Raw genomic sequence first — 23,733 nt, forward strand, 5'->3', positions numbered from 1 at the left:
TGAGTGCCGGGGTCGCGCCTGCCCCGCGCCCCTGCCTGCCCCGGCGCTGCTCTCCGACCCGATCGCCGCGGGGCGCCGGGGGTCCCGGCCTGGTCCCCGCCGCCGCCTCCCGGTGGGAGGCGGCGGGGCAGCCCAGCGTGGCAAACAAGCTGGCGGCTCCAAGGGAAAAGTTTCCTAATGGAAAGGGGGCGGGTGGGGGAGGCGCTGCCCGGCCGGTCGCTGCCGCCCGGCGGGGAGCGGGACAGCGGGCGGCGGCGCGGAGAGGAGACCGGCCGGTAGGAGCGGCGGCGGCGGCGGGGCTGGGGGGCTCCGCGGTTCTCAGCAGGCTGCGGCGGGGGAAGCGCTGCCTGCGGACGCCGGGTCCCGCCGCCGGGGCGAGCGGCTCGGCCCCTGCGGCGGGCGCAGGGGCCCCTTTGCGCCGGCTCCATGTTGAGTCGCCTCCCGCTCTGAAACCGGAGCCGCGGCCGGGGGGAGCGCGCCGCCGCTGCCCCGGGCTCGGGCTGCCCCTTGCGTGGCGGTGCCCCTTCCCCCGGCCGTCCCGGGGCGAGCGGCGCCGCCAGTGGGGCTGTCCCGGCCTTCCTCGCCTCCCCTTTCCCCCGGCCGGGGCCCGGGCTGCGGCGGCGGGGAGGGGGGCGCGGCGGTGCCCGGCCTGCGGCGGGGTTACGCTGTCCTCTCTGGCACGGAGCTGATAAACACGGAGGGTATTAGTGGGCCTGAGCGTCCAGCACTGGAGAGAACGGGCTATGATTTGTCCCCGCGCGTAGAAGGCGGGGTCCGTGGTCTCCGCAAAACTATCAATAAGCGGAGCTAGGGTGGCTCGAACGCGTTAACCAGTTTTGCCACTTTCTGTGCCAAGTATGCGCTCTTTGCCTGCTTCAATTCTTCAAGCTCCGAGTCGTCTGCGAGCGCGGGGGTGAGGGGAAGGTTAGCTGACCACCGCCAGGCGCGCACTCCTGGCCCTGGGAAGTATTCTGGCCTCTTCCTTTGCTCTGTAAACCTCCTTACCCGAGGGGTGCTTTCTACCGCCCAAAACAGGAGATGAGCCTCTCTTCCCCTGAATTCAACTGCCAACCTAATTCGCAAGAAGGAATTTCTGATACGACGGTAATTGATTGCAATACAAAACCCTAGCAGAGCCTCCCACTCCACCCTGGAATTCAAATGTCGCTGAGGAGTCACTAAGCCTTACGAGGGCTCAAATACCTCTCTGTGCGTCATGGGAGCAGAACGCACCGCTGCGCTGTGTGGGCTGAAACGACGGGGTCCTGATACTCCTTGCTCCAGGTGTGAGCTGGTCTCTGGGTGGAGTTGCAGTGGAGCTTCTGCCTGTGCATTGCATAACTGGGCACATTCTTTCGGGGGAAGGATTCACCTTTCTGTGAAGTGTGCAACGAATGCTGTGTGAAGTGGAGGCTGTTCTGCTTCATCAGGGTTTTGTGTCATTCGTAGTATCTCACTGGAAACTCCCCAAAATACTTATGTTTTCTTTCAAGTGGCAGCTTGGAGCAGAATGAATATGTGAACTGGGTTAGCCACTTGCTGCCTTCCCTGTTCTGTGCCTGTCGTATTGTATTGCTTTACTTGCTTTTTCATTTCCTCTGACCTGCCAGTTTGAGCTTCCCTGGCTTGTCTGCACTTGTTCTAGTGAAGGCTGTCTTCTCAGGCTGTAAAAAGGGGTAACATGACTGTGTCGGCTATGTATAGGCCTGAGAACTCCTGCCCACATGGAACACCATTTTCAAACTCCAGTGAATGAATGAGGATTGGCCCTGGACTGTGCTAAAATGTCAGCTCTATGCAGGTCCTTGACAGACTCGAGACCAAGCCATAAAAGCCCGAAAATCCTACGGCCCCAAATCCAGTTCTTCACTGGACAATAACTGAGGCTTTTAGTCATTTATTTTATTGTAGACTGTACAAGAACTAGTCTGAATTTTCTGGGCTTTTCCTGGACAAACATGAGCTTCAAAAAAWTTTTTTCTTTAATTCAATGTTGTTGTCAGGTATATTTGTAATGTGACAGCTCTTTTTTAAGGGATTATTTTTTAAGGGATTTTTTTAAGGGATTCTTAGTTTTGTAGTCAGCCACAGCACCAGAGGCAAGATCTGATCCTGTTAGGAACTCATATGGTATTTCCAATGGCAGAAAATACTGTATATTTCTCACTCTGGCCCTTTTGAGGGCTAGAGATCATTCAGTTGCTGCTTGAACAGTTTGGTTTGTGTGATGGCTGGTGTCCAGGGGTTGAACTGGGAACCTCAAAAGCTAAAAGTATCTGCCTGTAGCCTGAGTGGAAGAAGCTATGCTCTTGATGGGAGAGCACTAATAAACTGCCTCTGTTTTCACCATCAGCTGATCAGTGATACGTGAATTTGGGCTGCCCATGAGAGTTCATGGGGAAATGCCTAAACAATAAGAGAGCTGTTCAGCCCTTTGAGGGACTCTTATCTTTTTAAAACAGACTTTCTGATCCRGCAAGCTATTTTATCACTACTTACTTAGTGCGATGGGTGTAGATGGTGCTGTATGACGCGGAATTGTCAGATAAACAAAACAAAAACCCTGCCCCTGGAATCTTAGTGTAAAGGCCTTAGTGGGTGGGATAGAAAATGGTAACTATTGTATCTGGAAATTTTCATGGAGGATTTGGGATTCTGCTCTCTGAAGAGTAAGAAAAGAGCCTTGCATCCTTCGAGCAGTTAGGAAGCAGTTCAAGTTGTAACTTTTTACTGCTACCATGTGGCATGGTGACCACTGTAACTTAACATCCAAATGCTCTCTGACTGGGCACAAGGAGTTTCCAGCACAAAGCATAATGTCAGTGCAAAGAGCCTGGTGCGTCCTCTGCTGTGATCATCCAGCTCTGTTTCAGTGACTGGTACAATAGTTTCATCAAGTTCCTCCAAGCTGAAATGTGGGCTGAAGCTGGGCGGTGCTGCGAGGCAATATGTGTGACTGGCATCCTAATCATATTTCAGCCTGCAGTGGTTTCTCCTTTCTGTGAACTGCACAATGGGAAGGAGCCTTTCAGACTTCTGATGGTCAGAATTTGTGTGCGCTAAATCTAGTGGTTGTCACTGGGCATTGTAGTTAGCTGAACTGGCCTATGAGGGATCTCCATGGTATCAGGGGCCTGGATCCAGAGGCATTAGGCTTGTGCAGGATTTCATGTTCTCCTAGTAGATGACTCTGGTAGGACTCTGTTTATCATGGCTTGGCATTAAATTTTTCCGGGTTAGGGGAGTTAAATTGCTGCAGGCAGCCCAGAGCTGACAGTGCTTTAAGTCTCCAGTCTCATCTGTCAATGCTTTGAGCTTGCGCAACCCATGTATCTCCTGTCTGTAGGAAGATATGGTGCATGCCTTATGGACTGTTGGGAACATGGTCAATCTTTTCAGTCACCTATAGATGATTATCTATTAGTGGCAACTTCCCCCTCTCCCTCTGTGTCCTTGCCAAGCCTCTGCTGTTCCCATACATGCTGAGCTGTGCAGGCTGCAGGGCTTCTGGGTAGAGCTCTGAAGTGGGTTTCCTCCCTGTCTCTGACAAGGGCAAGAGGCCTTCATGGAGGATTGGGAGAAGCTGCAGTATATTTCACTTCTTGAATTAATCTAGGTATTTATTATTGCTTCTTGGTGCTTTCAGTCTGCCCTTTCTTGCACTAGGAGTGCTTGCCCCACTGCCTGGAAACCTGGGTAAAAGCCTGGTGTTGACTCCAGCAAAGCTGGAGGGTGCTCTGCCAGTGGCCATGAATCTCTGAAGGCAGACACTCAGAGCCTGTCTTGCACAGCTGTGCTGTCATCTTCTAAATGGAGATGGCTGAGCTTGTGAACCAGGCCAGCAACCAAAATGGGAAGTCCTTCCTGAGAGAAGGCAGATACTGCTGTGTCTGCTGAGACAGAGGGAGAGCTAGCAGGCTTCTACCCCAATGCAAACTAAAAAAGTCTCTTGACCTGTGGGATAGGAGTTGGTTCAGGAAGCCCTGAAGGGGAAAATAAAACCCACTGGATTGATCTGTTTGTACTTTTTGCTTTTAAAAAGCTTGCTGGTGTTGTCTCCTCGCATGTCAGGTTGGACCCTGCAGATCAGAAGAGATCTGTGCTCTGGGCAATGGGATGAGATAGCAAATGACATTCCAGTGATGCCAAACAGTTGAAATTTCTTCTGTAGTGTGTGCTTTTTGGGCTGACTATTCCATTTTCTTGTCTTCTCTCAGAGTCTAGTTGATAACACCTGGAATATGAAGTGTATTTATATTGATAGTCCTGTTCCTCAGCCTGAGATCCAAAAATTAATTTGAAGAGGGCTGAAGGTACAGTATTGATACTGAAGAACAGATTCTGTGCAGACAGTATGAAAGTAGACAAAAGTTCTTGCATGACATCCAATATAATTACTTTCAGGAAGAATGTGTGAAGTATGAATAGTCACAGTGCAGGCCAGTTCCTAATGGCTGCCCTACTTCAACCTTGCTATCTCTGCTGTCTCTGGGAAATATGTCAGAAAGGCATATGGCTACCTTTAGGAATGGAGTACTGTCAAAATGATTGAATCTGCCCAACTTCTCTCAGACCAGGAGATGCTATGAAGGGAATCTAAGTTACTGGATGTTCTCCCCACTCCAAAGAGCAAATTTTGCTTTCTTTTCATGTGTCTGGTCCCAGAAAAGACTGCAGTCATCCAAAATGGCTCTGTGTTGCAGTCTGTCCATAGTCCTGCCAGTTCATATGGCTCTGAACTCTGCCTTACCCTTGCAGATGTTCTTTATGTTGTTTAGATTTTCCTGTGAGGAAGCAATTGAGTAAACCTAGCTCCGGTGGGGAAAGAAGTGAACAAAGAGCCTTACCATCATCAAAGTGGAGGAGCTGACCACAGCACAAAACAGAAGCAATGAGTCTGATGCTTCTCACCTCTTCTCCTTTTCCATATTAACATAAGAGATGTCCCAGGGCTCAGTCCTATCTTATTCAACTGTTTTTTTTTTTTTTTTTTTTTTTTTTTTTTTTTAAAATTTTTTTTTTTTTTTTTTTTTTTTTTTTTTTTTACAAAGTTGCTTGTGCTTCCTTCAACAGCCTGTTTGCGTGTGGAGCTGTGCAGGGCACTGGGTAAACTTCAGAGACTCCTTGGTGCACAGTCTTCTTTCAGGCTCTTGTTTGCATTATATGAATATTTGGAAGAAAGTGTTCACATAAACATTGTTAGTAAACTATAAGCTTTTACCAAGCCAAACCGGAATCCTGTTTGATACAACCAGAAATAAGGAAATGCAGTACTTAGAACTGACTGGTTATATGATTGCCATGCGCTTGGTCTGAACAACAAATACTTGCCAACTCTATCCTTCTCTTCCATTTCCCTCCCTCAAAAAGCAATTATTGTAATGGAAACTAAGCATTGGTAAAATGAAGCTGGAAATAAACTTTGGTATAGAGGTATGCAGAACTGCAGCTGGGTTAAAATACAATGACTTCCAAATGGGAGGAAGAGGCAGAAAAGGTTGGAGTCACTTGACTACTGTGCAGCCTGAAGCAAGGCACCACCAGGAGTTCAGTGCTAGAATGGAACTAACTGGGCTGTGGCTCTTCTGAAGGTTGTTTGATTGCGGTCTGCTTCCTTAAGACTTCTTAATGTATTCAAGTAAACTTGATCCCTGCTCTGGGGGTTACAAGGTGACTCAATCACAGAAGGAGAATGTTCCATTGACATGGGCTAACAGCAGTTTCCTGTGGCTTAAAAAAAAAGGCAAAAACCTGCACACATTATTCCTCTCCTTGGCTCTGGGTAGGCTGAGGCTGGGGCATTCTGTTCTGTTAGGATCACTGCTGTTCAAGTAAAGATATGAACAAAGCAAACTTCCTTACTCCAAGCTGGAAGTAGGTGGACTGGCTCAGCCTGCTATTGTGATATCTTTACTAAGTTACAGGCAACTGTGTTACAGGATGGACTGTTGATCTTGTTTTGTAAGTTGAGTGCAGAAAAGCTTGTGACAAGGTGAAATGTAGATTAAATACTGGAAAAACTGTCCACACATGGTGCAGACTGACTGTTCAGGAGGATTATAATTGCTTTTATTGGAATTTTAAACACCTGTTTATCAGTGATGCTTTAGGAAAGAAATAGTTTCTTCATAACATAGCTTGCTTGGGGTCTTTTCTGGTTAAGAGGTGAGCTGATTGTATGAGTCAGCTGGCAAGCTTGATGCTTATTACCTGACCCTGATATGGTAGGGTAGGAAGCATGCAGCATGGAAACAAGCAACTGAGGAGGCTCAGGAGAGTGGGACAATAGTGGCAGGTTCTCTGCATCTGCAGGGGTTAAAGCCTTGCCTTGAGAGAAGGGCAAGCTAGTGGGTGTGAGAACGGGGAAGCAGGCATGCTGACTGATGTATGGAATGGGAGTTGGGCTATTCACACAGCTAAGAAAGCAGGCTAGGACAGTGCTGTTTCTGGTAGCTTGGATGCATCTCTATCATGCTATCCTCAGCTCTTAATTATAGCTGCCTGTTAAATACACAGGCACAGCACACTTGTGAAGCTTATTCCAGCAACCATGTTGAACATATCGAGTGAACAAGGTCAGTTGCCCTGTTAGAGTATGGTACTCCATTGTCCTGCTGCTGGCAGCACTGATTCCCTCCGTGCCTCACTCTGTGGGTATTTGAGCTTACAATCATGTTCTTCATAGGAAGAACAATCGAGAGAAACAAAAGCTAACAGACCTTGATAGCCCAACACATTCCTTCATTTATCTTGTCTGATAACTGCTGTGTTGACCAGGACAGTTCTGTGTTCCTGTAACGCTAAAGATCTCCTGATTCATACTGGAAAAGACAGGGTTTTCTTTCTCTGGCACAACAATGCCTATGCAAAGCTTTCTGCCTCGCACAGCTATTCTGGTCAGAAATCTTAACCCTTAGATCAGCAACAGTGTTTGGGTAGAAGACTGTTCTACAGTCTTGGTCTTTGACAACTGGGCAGGGAAGTAGCCTGAAACCAATAAATGTGAAAAGTATTTCATTCTGTCTGAACACTTAAAAACAACTTGGGGTAAGGCAAAGAGGGGATGCCTGTCATCAGGACATTAGCTCAGTCTGAACTCTGGAGTAGACCAATATAAAGAAAGTATGGTCTGAAACAGGGGAGAGCAGTGGAGTAGCCTGTAGGCTCAAGAGGTCAGCCCCTTAAGTGGAGGAGGATCTTGTCTGTATTTTAATACTTCAATATAACCACAGGGAAGTCTGCTAGTGGATAGCCACTTGATCTCTGGAGAATCACTATCTTGGAGACAGGCTTCTGTTACAGGCTTGCATGTAGCTGAAGTGACCTTTGTGTGTAGTTACTGTTCTGTCTAATGTCTCTGTCCTCTCCCCAGCTGGAGAGCCCAGCTGAAATCTTTCTCGAAACTGCACTAAGCAGCCCTGGCAGGCTTCAGTCCCTAGGGAGCGTCTGGGAAACATTGGCTATTAGTCCCTTTCCTGGTTGGGTGACTCTGCCGAGGGTGTGACCACAGCAATGGGATAAATATCTCTAAGGGATGTTTTTGCTGGGGAGAAGTCACTTCATGCACACAGGCTTCTTGGAGGATCTGTGTGCTACCTGGCACTCTCTCTAGCTGCAGAGAAGAACCAGGCCCCCTTTTTGGAAAGGTGAGTATTCTAGTAAATATCAGTGCTCCTATATAATAGCAGTGGAGAGCATGTTACTGGAGCATCATTACAGTCACTGGTTCAGAGCTACTGAATGCCCATCTGTAGAGTTAGAGAGGCTGGAAGGGAAACCCCATCCTCTGCCCCATTTCATTCTCTGCATCAGGAACCTTCCTAGTATTGCTGTACCACCAGCAATCCTGTTCACTGCTCTGCTAGTGTCATGTGGTACCTCCTGGCTCCAGCCCTCCAGTTCCTTTCTGACAACAAATGAGCAGAAGAAAAACAAAGTGTTTTCAGGTCTCCTGTTCTGTGAGGGGAGACATGGCAGTTGTCCTTCTGTATGTTTTGGTTGCTCAGATTGAAATGGTTATCTGCAACCTAAACCAGAAGTGCCCTGGGGTGAAAACAGTACCTTCACCACTGCCTACTCTATAGGAAAAGTGACTCTTTGGGAACCAAGCAAATTGGTCGCAGAAATCTCACGCTGTTGCTTTGTTGTCTTGAGGTGGAAATGAGCTAGTAGCAGCCCATTCCTGATTAAAACTCTGCTTAGCTTGTCTTTAATGCCTAGGCAGAARTTGCTCCATAGTAAAAATACCTGTCCACCAAAGCCCCAGTTACTGGATAAATATAATTCAACTTGTTCCTAGCTCTGTCTGTATCCACTGCTTGCTGTAGTACTCAGGAAAGGGAAAAGGAGTTGGGCAGAAGGCCTTGCCTGGCACAGTGTTTGAGCTCTGTTTCTATGGAGGAATTCCTGCAGGGCTGTATGCAGCAGCCCTTTGCGCATTTGCAGAGTTCAGAGGCTTGTTCTTGGCAAACTTACTAAAATAATTGCTCACAAGGAGCCTCAGGAGGCAGTCGAGCAATGTACAGAAGTGATGCCCTAGGCATTTGGAGGGTGGAAGTATTGGAGTGTGGTATAGAAGGAAGAGGATCTCTGTGGCTTACCTGCCTTAGGGAAAGACTTCTGAACTAGAGAAGAGAGATTATTACTATAGTGTCTAGAAGCTTTAATTGTGGATCAGGACCCTACTGTACTAGTGTTGTGCAAACAACAAAAAGACAAACTTTTCACATTGCCAGATCCATGCATGTCTGAAAGAAGATTTTAGCCTGTTGCATTGGTCAGAGGGTAGAGAAACTGTGGTCTGGGATGTATGACTGACTGGAGTGGGGTGAGATCAGCAATATGCTTAAGAGTCTAAAGAAGACAATGGAGCTTTAAGAAGGGCTGGTGTGTTGCTAAGTCACAAATTAGTGCAGCTCTTGGCCCTGTGGAAAAGGGAGATGCACTTTGCCAATTAGCTTCCACAGCACTTCTTCCCTCACTGTCCTTGGGGGGCCCTGGCTGCCCCTCACCCAGCTTGAGTGTGCTAACATTAGCCACTCTGCCATAAGCCCTGTGGAGTTGCTGGATTCAGGGGATGAAACTGTCTCATGACCTGAAAATTAAGACTGCAGTAGCCATACAGAGATAAGACCACCTCCACCTGTACAAACTTCTCGCTGCCCATGTGGGTGACAGTGATCAAGTATCACTTGTTTTCTCCTGTGGCTGTGCTTCAGTTGTTTGTTGTTTGTTTGAGCCTAATTAAAGGTGGAAACAGCTATGCCATAACAAGTGCTTTGGCATTGCCTGAATGCAGCTCAGTATCAGTGAAGCAGTCCTGAGCCATTCCAACACATTTTCATAACTAAGGACCAAGAGCCAGTTTTGGATAGCTTAATAGGGAGCTGATAGCAGATGTGGTTCACAAAACTATGTTGGTCCTGAGTGAGAGAAGGTTGTTGTGGGAAGGAGGGAAGTACTTTTTTAACACCACTAGCAAGAGGATTGTAGCTCTGCAGAAATCTCATTTGCATGGTTCAGCTTGTCCAGCCAATGTTGCTGGTTGTAATGATGCCTGTGATGCCCTTGTGTGTAATCTGGTGGAGGTGTGAAGTGGATAGAGGTGTGGTTGCTCTCTCCCTGCTTCTTCAGAGAGCTTGTCTTTGCAGGAACTTCAGCAAGGTCTCAAGTAGCTCTTAACTGCTAGAGCTGAAAGAGGAAGCAGGAGAGAATAAACATTCCTCTGCCCTGCAAGTCTGATTTGTTGGATATCCTGCCCTTAGCAGAGGTGGCAGTAACATCGGGAAGAGTCCTGGTTTTGACCCACACACCTCCAACAACTCTGGTTATATTGCTTGTCCTGTACAGGCTGTGCCAGCCCTCCTGAATTACATGGTGGCTCCTGCTACATTAAGCTGTCAACAAGGTATCCCTGTCATCTCTCTACCTTGCTGTAAAACAGCCTCCAGACTTTGGCATGTATAATAATCATCTATTCACTTTTCCTGGCAAACTTAACTTTTTCCTTGGTCTCAGGCTCTTGGCAGCTCACAATACATATGATGTTTCAGGAATAACTAGGCATGAGGGGGTGGAGTGGCAATCTATTTGCTCTTCTTGGGCTCAGGGTGACAGCAGCAGCTGTTCTTCAGCCCCTGTGTGCAGTACTAAGTACCTTCCATAAGTCTGTGTGCAGATCCAATTTGATCTGCTGACTGGCAGGGGCTCATGGAGTATGTGAAGTCCAGAAAAAGTCTAGCTGAACAGAGTCCTTCTCATTCTTTGACCTTTTTGCTTCTACCAGGACAGATTTTTCTGGACTTCTATAAAGTCTGTACAACTGCTATGGTGACAAGTACTTTACTGGGTGCTACTCAGTTCATGGAGTTTAATCTGTAGAGACTGTATATTTTTTTAATTCTCCCACATTGCTACTATGTTGATGATTCCAATAGAGCCTTAAGCTGTGGGATGCTTTGACACATAATGTTGTGGATGCTGAAAACTCATGTGAGTTCAAAGGGAGATTGGAGAAGTTAATGGAAGAGAAATCCATTGAGGGTTACTAAATTCACAGATGCCGCATCCAGCTCAGGAAGTCCCTGTCAACAAATAGTTAGAGGCTTGGAGAGTATGCGGGGAGGCACCATGTATGCTTGCTCTGTCATCAAAGCTAGGGAAGATGCTGCTTTTGGCCACTGTCTGCAAAGGATACTGGGCAATAAGGACCCTTGGTCTAACCCAGCATAGCTATTGCTTTTCAGAGCCCACAGATCTTGGTGGTAAATTCAGTTATTTGGGCTTGTAACTCCCGAAAAAAAATAAGTAGACATGGCTCAAATTTAATGTGGAAACTGCGGAAAGAACAGTTTTGGGTTCTGTCTTTTTTTATTGACTGTTCCTCAAATGAACAACCTCACTTTGACACACAAGTCTTCTGTATTTACTCCCAAACTCTAGTACTGTGTAGTGAGCCTGAATTGGAAACCAAAGAAGGCATGTCTGTGATTCATTGCTTCCTGATAAAGAAGTGTGTGTGTGTACCTGTGGGGGCGGGGGGAGGGCAGAAAAAGTGATACAGCCTTCATGGGTCATATCTAATTGATCTGCCTCCTCATGAGGAGAGAGAAAGGAAAGGCCTGGCAGGCAGATCAACTATATTTTTAAGTAACTTTTTTTTTGGGGGGGGGGTGGCAGAGGAGAGGTTAATCTTAGCAATATCTGGAATGTATAGTATGGTTTTACTGGGGGACCACTTAAGTTGTGAAGGTTTATGATGAGCTGTAACTTTTAAACCAAGTGACCTGAATAAGTGTTCAACTCTTCCCCCTGGCAAAGGTCACTAGTCTGTCTGCAATAACCCACTCCCCATTCCTTTCCTTCCTCTTCTTTCCCCACCTCTGCTCCAGAACTGTCTTAATATCTGACTAAAAATCCCCTTTTCTCCTGGGTTTTGCAGTTTGTTCTCTCAGCTGTATTAACTCTCAGTTGCCCTAACCTCCCAGCCTCAGCCAGGTGGGTACATCTGACTGAGCAGAAGGGCTTTTGGGGTGGTGGGGGAGGTGTTTTTTAAATACACTTTTGATATTTGAAGTAAATCTTCAGGGAAGTGAATATGAGGTAAACAGACCTCTTTCCACCCTCACTTCCCTTAGCCCCTGCAGGCCTTTTACTTCCTTTTCCTCTGTGGAAAGTTGGTGGCAGTTACCAATGACATAATGGCAAGATAAAGATTTCTGACCAAGTATTTCTAACAGTGTGATGGATGTGCCTCACGGAACCAAGGGACTAACAAGTTCCAGAGAGTTGCATCCCACCAGGCAGTGTTGGGGGCACTGGTGCTAAAAGGACTCCAGGCCTTGTCACCAGAACATGTCTCTTGTTTTGCTTTTAAAGCAGAGTCACCTAATCCTTTGCCTTGTATGTCAATCCTTGTCACCCTTAACAAAAAGGGACTGGAGAAAGTATGTCCGTCTTTCCTGTCTTCCCCCAAAGTCAGCTAGGTCTAAAAGTGAGGGCAGAAGTGCATAGAGGCAGTGGGGTCTGCTAGACCAGACCCTGTTCAGTGAGGGGGGGACCAGGCCCATGTACTGTGCCTGGGGAATGTGCCTAATTTAGACCTTTCTGGCTGTGAGCTGTTCCCTCTGCTCAGCTGTTGTGATGCTACCTTTCCTGCACAGTGCCGTCATGCTGCCCCAGTGTTTCTATTTTAACTCTCTCTGGGGCTAGATCTTGTGACACAAGGATTTGGCGTCTCTCCTACGTGCTGGAACGTGGCATCCCGGGAGGCACAGTGGCTGCAGCTGCTATATCAGAGGGTGCCCCTCCTAGTAGCTGGCAGATGGGGACACCCTCATTCCTACCCTGGGACTGCAACGTGCCAGAATGGGCAGCATCCCTGCAAAGAAGTGACAGTGTCTAACTGTGCCTGTCTCTCTCTCCTCCAGTCCATTTTGAGGTGTTTGAAGAGCTCAGAACATAGGGGAGCAGCGGGCAGCTGGCAAGTGTGTTCTCTTTCAGGTACATAGCTTCTGGGGACAAAAGTAAAGTTGCTTGCCTTGGAGGCACATAAGATAACTTTGCAGCCTGCTGATGGATGGAGGGTGGGAATGGGGATGGCTGGTGGAGTGGGTGGAGGTGTTCTTCAGGTTTTAAGGTTTGTGCACCTGTGTCGCATCTCATTTAACAACTAGGTTCTATGACTGGAATTCGGTACTTCCAGCTTTCTGGAGAAACCCAGAGAAACAGCATTAATGTACTTCTTACACTCTCCATATGGAGACTGGGCAAACAGAGCCAGTCTCTGGAAATGGAGGAAACTCCTGCAGTCTGTGTTGGGGCACTTTGTGCTGTGGCTCACACTATAGCRGACATACTGAGAAGGATTTGCAGGAGGTGGGAGACAGGGACTCTTGAACTGATCTTCATCCCTCTGCTGTGTGTGCTCTGGGGGCTGGCAGAATGAGCAGATACCTTTCTGGGGTGTGAGGGAAGCTTTTTATAACCAGGAATGTGCAAGAGGAGAAGTAGCAGTGGAGGACATCTATGCTGCACTAAGCCAGGCTTGCCTAGGATGGAGAGGGGGTGTGCATGTGTGAGACTGGGCTTTTCTCTTATTCCCTCTCTGCTTCCTGCATGATCACAAGAGCATCCTTGAACCTCCTCCTAGGGAGTTCCTAGTGTCACACCATGCCGGGAACAAAATGGCAGCCTAAACTTGTACAGGAGAACAGGCAGAAATACTGAGACAGCTGCAGGTGAGATGCACCTCTCACCTTCTAGTCTAGATCTTGAGCCTAATGCAGTGATAGACTTGAGTGTAATGGAAACACCAGCTCTACAAAGATGTTGCTAGGGAAGCAGTGCTGCTGTGAAACTGGCATGCACACTGCATGGCCATTTGGCTGGGTATGTCTTGGTGTGTTTTCTGTAGCTCCTGTTCAAGCCCAGCTCAGCTGGTGGGCAGTTTATAGGGCTCCTACTCATTCAGGACATGCCTGCCTGCTGACTGCTCAGCCTTGTTTTCTCCAGTCAGTTGGTGTAATCCCTTAATTCTGACTCATATTGGGAAGCTGGAGTCATCTCTGACAGAAGACTTATTTTTAAGTGTTTCAAGGCACATTTCAAGTAGCTTTAGCTACTTCTTCAGTTTCTGTAGCTTTTACTACTCTCCTGAGGGCCTTGGTTAAGAAAGGAATCTCTGCAGAGGTTGCTGCTGCTGCTGAAAGGTGTTGGATTCACCAACACCTCCAAGATCTGTATAGCTGAGACTTGGCAAGGTTGTCTTCTACAATGTCCTTTCCAAAAGTGCTTTAGGTCTGCCAAGGAGGCCATCCTTCTGCAGGGAGGGAGGGGGCAGGTTCAGTCCTGAGCACCTCTGCTGGACCTAGCCATTTAGTTCTGGAGGTGCAGCGATGCCAGTACTGGCCTGTGGGACTGTAAGTTGGCTTCTCCAGCTGTAAAATCAGTGGAGGACTGTGCTCTCTGCAAAGGCTCAGACAGTGCTGTGTTAAAAATTGCCTTTTCTCTCTTTTCAGCTTAACTGAAATCTGCAAAAATTCTCTGCTGCAAGAAAAGAGTGGCAATGTCATCAGAAGATGATGCTGGTGGGGATGCTCCTGGGGGCAGTTTCTGGGAGGTAAGGAAGGATGATCAGGGTGTGAGGGAGGTAGGAATGTCATCTTTCCTCCCACTCATAGAATTGGGGGGGAGTTTCAAGTTCCTGGGTGATGTGTTGCCCTTGGAGTGGAAGGGAGGGAGGAACTGTGGGGAGGTTCAGTAACAAGTTGTATGGTACTGCAAGGAGGAGGTTACCTTTTCCTCCCCAGATGCTGTGGAACAAGAGTTCCTTGTTCAGCTGATTCTGAGCTGTGAGAGACAACCAGAACATCTCAGTTCCCTCCTTCCACTGCTCTGCCCCCAGCAAGAGAGCACCAGAAGGGGGATCTGAGCCCAGCTGCTAGTTTCAGGAGGGTCTGTGCTCCCTCACTATGCAATGACTGACCTGCTGCTGCCTGTTCTGAAGGGATGTGAAAGTCATTACAGTAAGAGTGATGGAACTGTCACATTTCAGGCTGGAAACTACAGGCGGACAGTGAAGCGTGTGGATGATGGGTACCGGCTCTGCAATGACTTAATCTCCTGCTTCCAGGAGCGAGCCAAGATAGAGAAGAACTATGCCCAGCAGCTAACAGAGTGGTCCCGCAAGTGGAGGACCAATGTGGAGAAGGGTAAGGTGTGCAGGCTGTGGTGGGAACAGGCTGTGGTAGTAGCACTTTATTCCTTGAGTATGGGGTCTCACTGTGGGTGAGGCTGTTTCTTTGGGAGACAAGCTTCTCTTCTCCAAGGAGGTGGCTTTCTTGTGCATCTCCTCTTTCTTTGCTGAAGCTGTTTTGGCTGCTTTCTTTTTCTGGCAGCCAGTCTTCCCATTTCCTTTGAGAGGTATTCCTTCTCTGCATTGCCAGTGTTTGGTTACAAAAAATACCCTCTATTCATTTAGTTTGGCAAGTCCTTGGGCCAGTCCAAGTTTTGAATCAAACTGCAGATCTCTCCTTTTAAGGATGGCTTGGCTGTTTTCCCCTCTCTCTCCTCCAATCAAAGAATAACTACTTATGCTGTGATTCAGTGGCACTGGGCTCATAAACTGATGGGGTGTCTCAAAATAATGGGAAACAATGGAACAAATGCCCTGAAGAGCCCACTAGTCTGTGAAGCAGAAGCTCATGTCATGAGCTGGTACTGCTGCCTGAGCTCAGGCCAGATCTGTGAGGAGAATTTTCTGCAGAAACTTTCTGCTTCTGGGCACTGCCTGGGGCAGCTAAGGCTGCCCAAAAGGAGTGCCTGTCTCTGCCAGCTGTAACAGCCTAGATGCTGCCTGTTGGGACTGTGTGGAGGACACTCAATGCTGACTTGTATGATGGAGGAGAGTTAGGGAGGTGACTCCAAACTGACAGATATTTGTAGGAGAAAAAGAATTGGTGCTCTTCTCTGTGGGCAGGAGGTATAATAGCCCCTGTGATGCCTGTCCCTGCAGGTCCACAGTATGGCACTCTGGAGAAGGCCTGGCATGCCTTCCTGACAGCTGCAGACAAGCTGAGTGAAATTCACTTAGATGTCCGGAACCACCTGGCTGGTGAAGACTCAGAGAAGATCAAGGCCTGGCAGAAGGAGGCCTACCACAAGCAGATGATTGGGGGCTTCAAGGAGACTAAGGAGGCAGAGGATGGGTTCCGCAAGGCCCAGAAACCCTGGGTGAAAAAGTTGAAAGATGTAAGCAAAATGTGAATGGGGAAGGAGGAGTGAACGAAGGTAGCCCAGCTGGCTACCTGATCGTGAGTGCTATTAGGCAAGCACACTGGGTTTAGACAGTGTGGCAGAGGATGCCAGAGAAGGAGAGATGTCTTGCTGGTCTCCTGTTCTTGATGGCCTTGTATCTACCCTCCCACATAGGAAGACTTTGGTAACAGTGGTAAGAGGCTCAGTGTCTGTGTGGCAGGTTAATGTTGAAAGAGTTCACTTTGGGGGGAGGGGGAGGTTATCTTGACCCTTTGGAGCATGGCTGGTTAAATAACAAACTGGCCTTTCCTATTGTGTTTTTTCTGAAACAACTGCTGCCAATTGTAGCAAAGATGTTAATGTGCCCTCTCTGAGTGAAGGAGGATCTCTGTGGTCAAGATCATGGCTTTGTCTCTGCATCACTCCTGCCACAGGTAGAGACTTCTAAGAAAAACTATCATGCAGCCCGGAAGGAGGAAAAGACAGCCCATACAAGGGAGAACCATGCCAAGGCAGACTCCTCTGTCTCACAGGAACAGCTGCGCAAGCTGCAGGAGCGTGTAGAGAAGTGCACTCAGGAGGTTGAGAAGGTGAGTCTGTTTCCTACAGACACAGGTCATGAGGAATACCCCCCTCTCAAGGAAAAGGTGCTGCTTGTAATATCAGTGCAATTGCTCATGCTGAAACCTGTGAGGAGGTATGGGATCTCATTGTCTGAGGTTTTAGCAAGTTAGAATGAGACTTCAGCAAGTAAGACTATCTTTGGTTTTGGATAGGATCTCATTTATCAGTAAAGAGGGGGAGGGAAATGAGGGATTTGGTGCAGGAGGTGGGAGCTGCAGAGCTGAAGGCTGGCTACTGAAAGTGGCTGGCTTGCCTGCCCACCTGAAAAGCTGTGGAAGAGCCTACTGTAGAAGGAATAGTAAGGAGGAGTAAGGAACTTGCAAGACCACTAGGAGAGCAATGGGCTGGGATACCAGCTTTGGGGAAGAAAGATGTTTTCTGCTACTTTCTATGCTGTGTTTGTTTAGCAGTGCAGGGGAAAACTCTCTTCAGTCCCAAGCTGGAGTGGGGGACGGCCACTGGTTTGATATCAAGGCTACGTATCTCACCACTGTTTTCTTCCTGGATTGATCCAGTGCAAGGATCAGTATGAGAAGATGCTGGAAGAGCTGAACCGCTACAATCCCCGCTACATGGAGGATATGGAGCAAGTGTTTGAGGGCTGCCAGGAAGCAGAGCGCAAGCGACTGTGCTTCTTTAAGGAGATGTTCCTGAATCTGCACCAGCATCTGAACCTCTCTACCAGTGAAAGGTACCAGCCCTGATGCAGGAGGTCTGTCTGCCCAGGGTGCCCTGGGCTGTGGCGAGGGGTGTTGATTCTGGGGTCTGTGAAGGGGAGTGCTGGCTTGTATCAGACAGGTCTCATTCCTGCCCCTTCAAAGTGTGTCTGAGAACTGTCATTGGGTCTCTTTGGTCTGACCATTGCTGGTATCTCTGGTTTTGAACAGTGCTAGTCTCACAGAAAGGATTCTGTCTTTCCTCTGAACCCTTAGGCTTCCAGTACTGTCCAGTACTATCATCTTGTGGATAAGTGTTTCTAACTTTTTTACACAATGCCTCCATGTGGCTATATGTAACCCCAGTCTGAGGAATGGAGCTCTCTTGCCTTCCAGTATCTGTAGCTGTTGCACTCAATCTGCCCTAAGTCAAAAGACCTTTTGTGGGCTCATGTTACCTTTATCTCACAAGTTGCCCTTAAAACAGGGGTTATATAAGGAGGCAGGTACAGCCCAACTCTTCTGTGCTTCTATACTTCAAGGTAATGGCAATGAATTGGAGACAATTCCTTGTCTGTGTGCAAGAGCATGCCAGACTTTSTCAAGGCTCATTTGATGAAGTATGCTGTAAGGTATCAGATGTTGGCCACTGTCGCATCAAACAAGCCTGTCTTGTTTCTCAGGCCAACTGACTCTTCCTTGAAGGTGGCTTTGTTTTCATAGGGTTGACCAAGTGTTTCTCAAGGGTTCTCTATCATTCTTAATCCTATGGGACTTTGGAGGCTGTGTAATTGTGCATGAAGTTATGTTCTTCCTTCACACTTGGGTTTTGGGGAACTGCTTATTTATGTTGGTTCTGTTTGTTCCTGCTCATAGCTTCCATGCATTGTATCGAGATCTCTACCAAGTCATCATGGCTGCAGACAACCAGGAGGACCTGAAGTGGTGGCGCAACACGCATGGGCCAGGCATGGCGATGAATTGGCCTCAGTTTGAGGTGACCGATCACTCTAGAGTGTGTAACTACCATCCCTGCCACTTAGCTGCTTTATTGAAACTGGTGGATTGCTAGTTTTGTTTGGAAAAAAACATGTCTCTGCTCACTGGGCTTGGTATGTTTGTCTCTCCTGAAACTTTCTTATGTTGAAAGCTCCCTTGGTGCACCAAGGGATGGGTGTAAGCCTTTCAAACTGCAACTACTCCAGCCAGCCAGCTGCAAGGGCAAGGAACAGGAGTCAGTGTTTAGGGCTTTGGCACAACCTCTGATCATAAACTCTTCCACAGCCCCTCTTGCTGCACTGTGGGATTTCATAGGAGTATGCCTGCTGTGCCTGCAAGGCTATCTGGCTGGTTGATTAATCAGCCACAACTGAAGTATGACCTGGCTGTTCTTGCACTTTTCTTCTCTATTGTTCAGAAAAAAAAAAAATGCCTAGTACTCTTGGACCTATGTGGCTTGATGGTATTATTGCTTTTCCCAAACAGGAATGGTCTCTTGAAACACAGCGGCCAATCACCAAGAAGGAGAAGAGTGGTAAGATAGCTGATGATGTGATGCTGACCAGCATTTTGCCTACACGGGATGGTGTTGTCTCACAGACCCCTTTGCAGACAAGGCGAGGGTAAGGGCTGAAGTCTGGGATACATTAGGTTAGGAAGAGTACAGTCCTGCCCAGATGTACAAATTAGGTAAGATTGGTAGGAGTGACCTCCTCCTTAACGTCTTCAATTTCCAGCCCTGTGGTCCTGTCCATGCCACTCAAAAAGATGAGGTAGATAAAGCGGATTAGGGTAGTTTTTGTCTAGTAGGTACAGTCTCATAAGATGCTTTGTTGTAAAGGTCCCTCTAGTGATGAGATCTGGCCTGGTTCAGTCTAATGCTGTGTGAGATTCTGACAGGTGTTTCCCAATTTCTTTCCTCACAGACTGGGGGAGTAGAGTTGGGAACTGGTAGCCCTGCCAGTTAACTATACTGTTTACTAAATACAGGCATTACTCTTCCTTGGTGTGGTGCTGAGTGCTACCTGACAAGTCTGGGTATAGCTGCTTCCCTTGCCAGGGAGCAAGCTGCAGAATAGGGAGAGGCTGAAGAGACTCATGTCCTACTGTGTCAGTTGCCTTCCTGCCTTAAAAGGTCAGCTCTGATGTAAGCAAACTGGGCAGGAAAGAATGGGGATGTAGAGATGTCTCAAGGCCACTACAGTATCCTGGTCTACTGGATTCAGGGGCCCTATTTGCCAATCTACAGGTTTTCCTATCAAGAGGAGCAGAACAGCATCTTCTATGACAGCCTGAGGGCATCAGCCCATGTGAAGTTAGTATGGAACATCTCTTCAGGGTTTTTGGGCTCTAGGTGCCTGTCCTTTGCTGCTCTTCCCCTCTGCTCTTGCTCCTGACTTGGAAAATGGCATTCCAGCCACATCTGTCTGGGATGGGAGATGTGGCCTTTCCTATCTTTCTTATTCTTGGCTGGAATAAGTCTTGGATGCACCTGGGCTCTCCAGTTAGAACTGGCCTGCCTTGAGTGAGATCTGCTGGAATAGGATGATGTCATGAAGAGAGTGTGGATGTGTGCAAAAGCTGTGAGAATGAATTGCCCTCCTAGCCTTCAGGGTTCTGACTCTGGGGTGCTTTCAAATCTAGTATCTCCTGGTATCTCCTCCCTGTCCCTGTCTCACTTGGCTTTTGGCCTCTTGCACCTTGTTCTGTGGCTTAGCAGTCTCTGGGGGTCAGGGTGGTGCATGATTCAGGAGAAGGTGAGAGAGATGAGTCTGCTTTTTCTAACCACCATCCTATCCCCTTCCTCCTTCCATGTATACAGCGGAGGGAAGGAAGACATTTCAGAGTGGTCAGATGAGGACACTCCCAAGAAGTGTCTGGATACCAATGGGCATGAGGAGGATATAAAGGTACCAGGTGTACGGGTACGAGCGCTGTATGATTACACAGGACAGGAGGCTGATGAGCTGAGCTTTAAAGCAGGTACAGAAGCACTAATCTCTTACTAACCTCTTGCTGTCCCCACTTGGGCTGACTGATTGAAACACTCCAAGATCTGGATATCCCCTTGAAAACTGAAATCTGTTCTTCCCCTGGCCTGACCCATCCCAATCTAGCCTGAGGTGGATGATACCCTAGGCAGTCCAATCTGTAGACTGAGACAGACAGTGAGTCCACATAAAAAGACTGCCTGGCCACAGTGTAGGGGAAGATGGTGAAACACATCCTGCCTGCCAGCCACTTATTCTGCATTGTGTCTTGAGACTTTAATCATCAAATGCTTCTCCCTTGTGCCACAGGGAGAAAACTATACCCCTCTCTTCTCTAAAGTACAAGAAAGGTGGTCTGGCTTGTCATTTGAGATAGCCAGAAGATGGCCATCTTGGGGGGGGGGGGAGTCCAGCTGACTGGCATGCACTACTGAAGGCAGAGTTCAACTGGCAAAAAACATTGTGCAAACTGTTTAAAATTGGTATCTTGAAAGTGGAGATCCCAACTTCCAGTAGAATGAGTGAGGGAAAATGCTGAAACAAATGTTGACCCCYTTCCTTTTTCTTTCCTCATTTAAATTCAGCTTGCATGTGCCCACCTCTCCAACACCAAGAGGACAACTGGATCTTGAGTGTCCCTAATCTTGCTTGTTTTATGGGTCTTATGTGGTGTCTGTGCTATACATCTCCAAAATACGCCTCTTTTAAAAAGAAACTGAAGTCCTTTAGTAGAGGATTGTGCCTGAGGCCAGCATCTATGCTGCTGCGTTACCATACTAGTCAACTTCCTATTACTAACTTGTTCTAAAATATCTTACAATATGGTTGCTCTAGAACTTGACTCCTTGCTCTCTTTTGCCACTCAGCAGCTCTAACAGTTAAATGGAGGCATGACTGATCAGCTTTAGCTATCCACTCTGAATCTGCTCTGACCAGCATGCACCAATAGGGCTTAAGCTGGACAGCAAATGACTTTCTCACTCAGCTGCTACTGATGTGGGTCTGACCTCTTGATGCAGTCAAATCTCCCTCTCTGGCAGATGTGTAACTTTGCACTGATGGGAAGGGGACCTTCCTGCCCTTTCTCAAAGCAGATCTGGGGAGGTTGAGAGCCTTTCCTGGTCATTGTCTGAGAAATGAGCTGATTCCATGCCTTTCTGGCCAAGCCAGAGAGTCCATCATGGAATAGTCATCTTGGATCCTAACAGCTAGAGCTTAGCAACCTCTTACAAGTCCTTCCCACTTGCTGCAGAAGACATATGTAGAATTAGGTACTACTGAGAAAGAAATGTCTAAGAGCCTTCTGATACCTCTGGTTTATAAACACTTTCCTCTGAGGGGAGGAAAGCCAGGAGAAATATCAGGAGCAAAGATTTCTGATGCTGAACAGCAGCAGTGAAGGTCTCTAAGTCCCTGATCTAGTGGATGGTACTGAGCATAGATACTGAAGAGGTCAGTAATTCTGGCTTTAATTAAACTGTACAATATGATACTGGGGGTGCTACAGGGAAAAGCATAGATATTTGGACATTTTTATATATTTTTATATATATATACACATATAGTTTTGTTTTTGAGTCCTTCTGACAAAGAAGGTCACACTACCTTTTCCAAGGCTGCTTCCTAACAACTGTTTTTACTATTAGGTGAAGAACTAATGAAGATCAGTGAGGAAGATGAGCAGGGCTGGTGCAAGGGCCGACTTCTCACTGGCCAGGTTGGACTCTATCCTGCTAACTATGTTGAAAAGGTTGGATCATGATTGCTGCTGCCCTGTTAGTGTCTCACACCCATATCAGCATCTCCTGCTGAAGTCACTGGGTCTCTGCTGGCCCCAATCCACCTTTGCAGTATGTGCAGCAACTTCTGGACTCTGACTGAGGGCATGTACTCCATGTAACCAATGCTTCATTTTAAATGCCTAGACCTGTAGGGCTTTTCTAATAAATAAACAAGGATGAGTAAAGACTTCTCTGCCTGTGAGCCCTGTAGGAGTGTAGGGGTGCAGGAGGGAACAGATCCTCTTGGCCCACACTGAGAGAAAGGAGGTATGTGGCATGTAAGACTTAAAACAAACAAAGGAAACTTCCTTGGCTTCAATGCACGTTCATCCATAGAGTGGTGGGGTATGCCCTGCCCCCAACCTTCCTGTTCAAGGAATTTTGCATGTGCAGGGCAATGGGGAACCTCTAGTATTGTAGTATCGCTTCCTTCCCTGCCCCCCCCACCCCCCAATCAAGGTAACTGACAGAAATCTGTGTGGATTTGCCCAGATTTTTCAGAAGTCTTCAGTATCTTTCACCTACAGGCTTGTTGGCCCCCTTAATGAGTCAGCTGGGATCGCAATACACCTTCAAAAGCCTGGATCTGCCTTCCCACTACCCACAAATTCATTGGGAAAACACCACAGAATGAAGGATAGCATGGTTTGGGGACAGAAGAAAGATTTCCATCTTGGGTAATATGGCTGTTTAAGTTAATGAGTTGTGAACAACACTGGCAGATCAGGAGCTGATACAACCTTCCCTGAGCTAGAATAAGGCTTGATACAGTGAAGGCTAGTATTCAGAGGCAGCTGCATTCCAGTGCTGTTCTGCTTGGGACCCCTGAATGCATCACTAGGTGTTGGGTTTTCTGATGCTTCTAGATAGTTTTGGCTACACCTCTTTCTTGTGTCTCTAAGGGAAACTGAACACTGCACACAGCAAAAACCCTCCTCTTCCTTCTCGCACAGGTTCTTGACTTACTCACAATAGAAATGTACTTCCTCCTTTGCTGGAGATCCCTACACAGCAATGAAGGGTAATAGAGTGTGGAAGGTACCTGCTGGCTGTGCAGCACTAGCTGTAGAGGGTCACTTCAGGTGTACTCATGCCCAGTTGTTCTTAAGTGCCTTTCATCAGGGAAGACCTATAAAACCTCTGTCTGGCCTCTTTCTGCCCTTGAAAGCCTCTGAGGCTGCTGAGACAAGGTGGGGCCCTGATCTTAGTGTTCTGAGTATTCAAACATGAGGATATGTCAAGAGTCTCTGACTGATGGGCATCYTCACAGAAGAGTAGCTCAGGAGCTTGAAGGAATGAAAAGGAAAATAAAGCATGTATGGTGTAAAACTCAATAGGTTAAAAACTGGCTACTTACTATATCTGGTCAAAACTGCTGTGTTGAGGTGCACTGTGAGTTTGTAGTAGCTTTCTCCAGTGAAATTCCTATAACTGGGTTAGCACATGTGAGGAACTTCATTCAGTCACACTCAGAAAACTCAGTCAAGCCTTGGCCAATGGCACTGGAGCTAACTGCTTCAGACCTGTTTGGAAAAGGGATGATGCAGAAAAGGGAGCCTGAAGCCATACATGAGCATCTGGGATTAGAATGACTGCAGAATGCAACAGCAGCTAATGAACCAAAATGGATGTTTAGACTGAAAATGATGGAGGGATGGGCAGATTTGAATGCTGTTAACTTTTAGGAGATTAACATGTACCACAAACATCTTGTTGCATGCCTGCCAGAGAGGGCAGGAGTTAACCTTTTACAGCACAGTGGATGCATTGAAATGCAGTCTTCCATGGAAAAGATTTGAGACTGATGCTATTTAGCTGTCTTGCGAGAGTGCAGAAATACATCAGYCACTGAAATGTCTTGCTAAAAAGCATCCCTAACATTGCACTCCACAAATATGTGGAGGGGGTGAAAACAGCAAGAACACA

At 47.5% G+C, this 23,733-nt stretch overlaps 1 protein-coding gene across 2 annotated transcripts; it reads left to right on the forward strand.

Moving 5' to 3' along the window:
* Positions 1 to 989: 989 nt before the first annotated feature.
* PACSIN3 (protein kinase C and casein kinase substrate in neurons 3) lies at positions 990 to 21,991 on the forward strand. Of its 2 annotated transcripts, none has more exons than XM_026082362.1 (11): positions 990 to 1,284; positions 14,019 to 14,119; positions 14,555 to 14,711; positions 15,515 to 15,750; positions 16,191 to 16,346; positions 16,896 to 17,071; positions 17,913 to 18,033; positions 18,522 to 18,658; positions 19,285 to 19,350; positions 19,858 to 20,018; positions 21,673 to 21,991. In XM_026082362.1, the coding sequence occupies exons 2-11, from the start codon at positions 14,066 to 14,068 to the stop codon at positions 21,786 to 21,788; spliced, it is 1,380 nt and encodes a 459-aa protein (XP_025938147.1). In that variant the 5' UTR covers positions 990 to 1,284; positions 14,019 to 14,065; the 3' UTR covers positions 21,789 to 21,991. The 2 variants fall into 2 exon arrangements, with proteins under 2 accessions (XP_025938147.1, XP_025938146.1); XM_026082361.1 differs by lacking the exon at positions 990 to 1,284 and adding an exon at positions 12,423 to 12,501.
* The last annotated feature ends 1,742 nt before the right edge of the window (positions 21,992 to 23,733 follow it).

The sequence above is a fragment of the Apteryx rowi genome, unplaced genomic scaffold (assembly GCF_003343035.1).
Source record: "Apteryx rowi isolate R43461 unplaced genomic scaffold, aptRow1 scaffold_574, whole genome shotgun sequence".
In the NCBI taxonomy this organism is placed as follows: domain Eukaryota; kingdom Metazoa; phylum Chordata; class Aves; order Apterygiformes; family Apterygidae; genus Apteryx; species Apteryx rowi.

Excerpts from the sequence above, each read along its gene's own strand:
- PACSIN3 (XM_026082362.1), top strand. The coding sequence starts at position 14,066 with ATGTCATCAGAAGATGATGCTGGTGGGGATGCTCCTGGGGGCAGTTTC. Across the intron at positions 14,120-14,554 it reads CTGGGGGCAGTTTCTGGGAG|GCTGGAAACTACAGGCGGAC; the intron begins GTAAGGAAGGAT and ends GTCACATTTCAG. Across the intron at positions 19,351-19,857 it reads AGGGCATCAGCCCATGTGAA|CGGAGGGAAGGAAGACATTT; the intron begins GTTAGTATGGAA and ends CCATGTATACAG.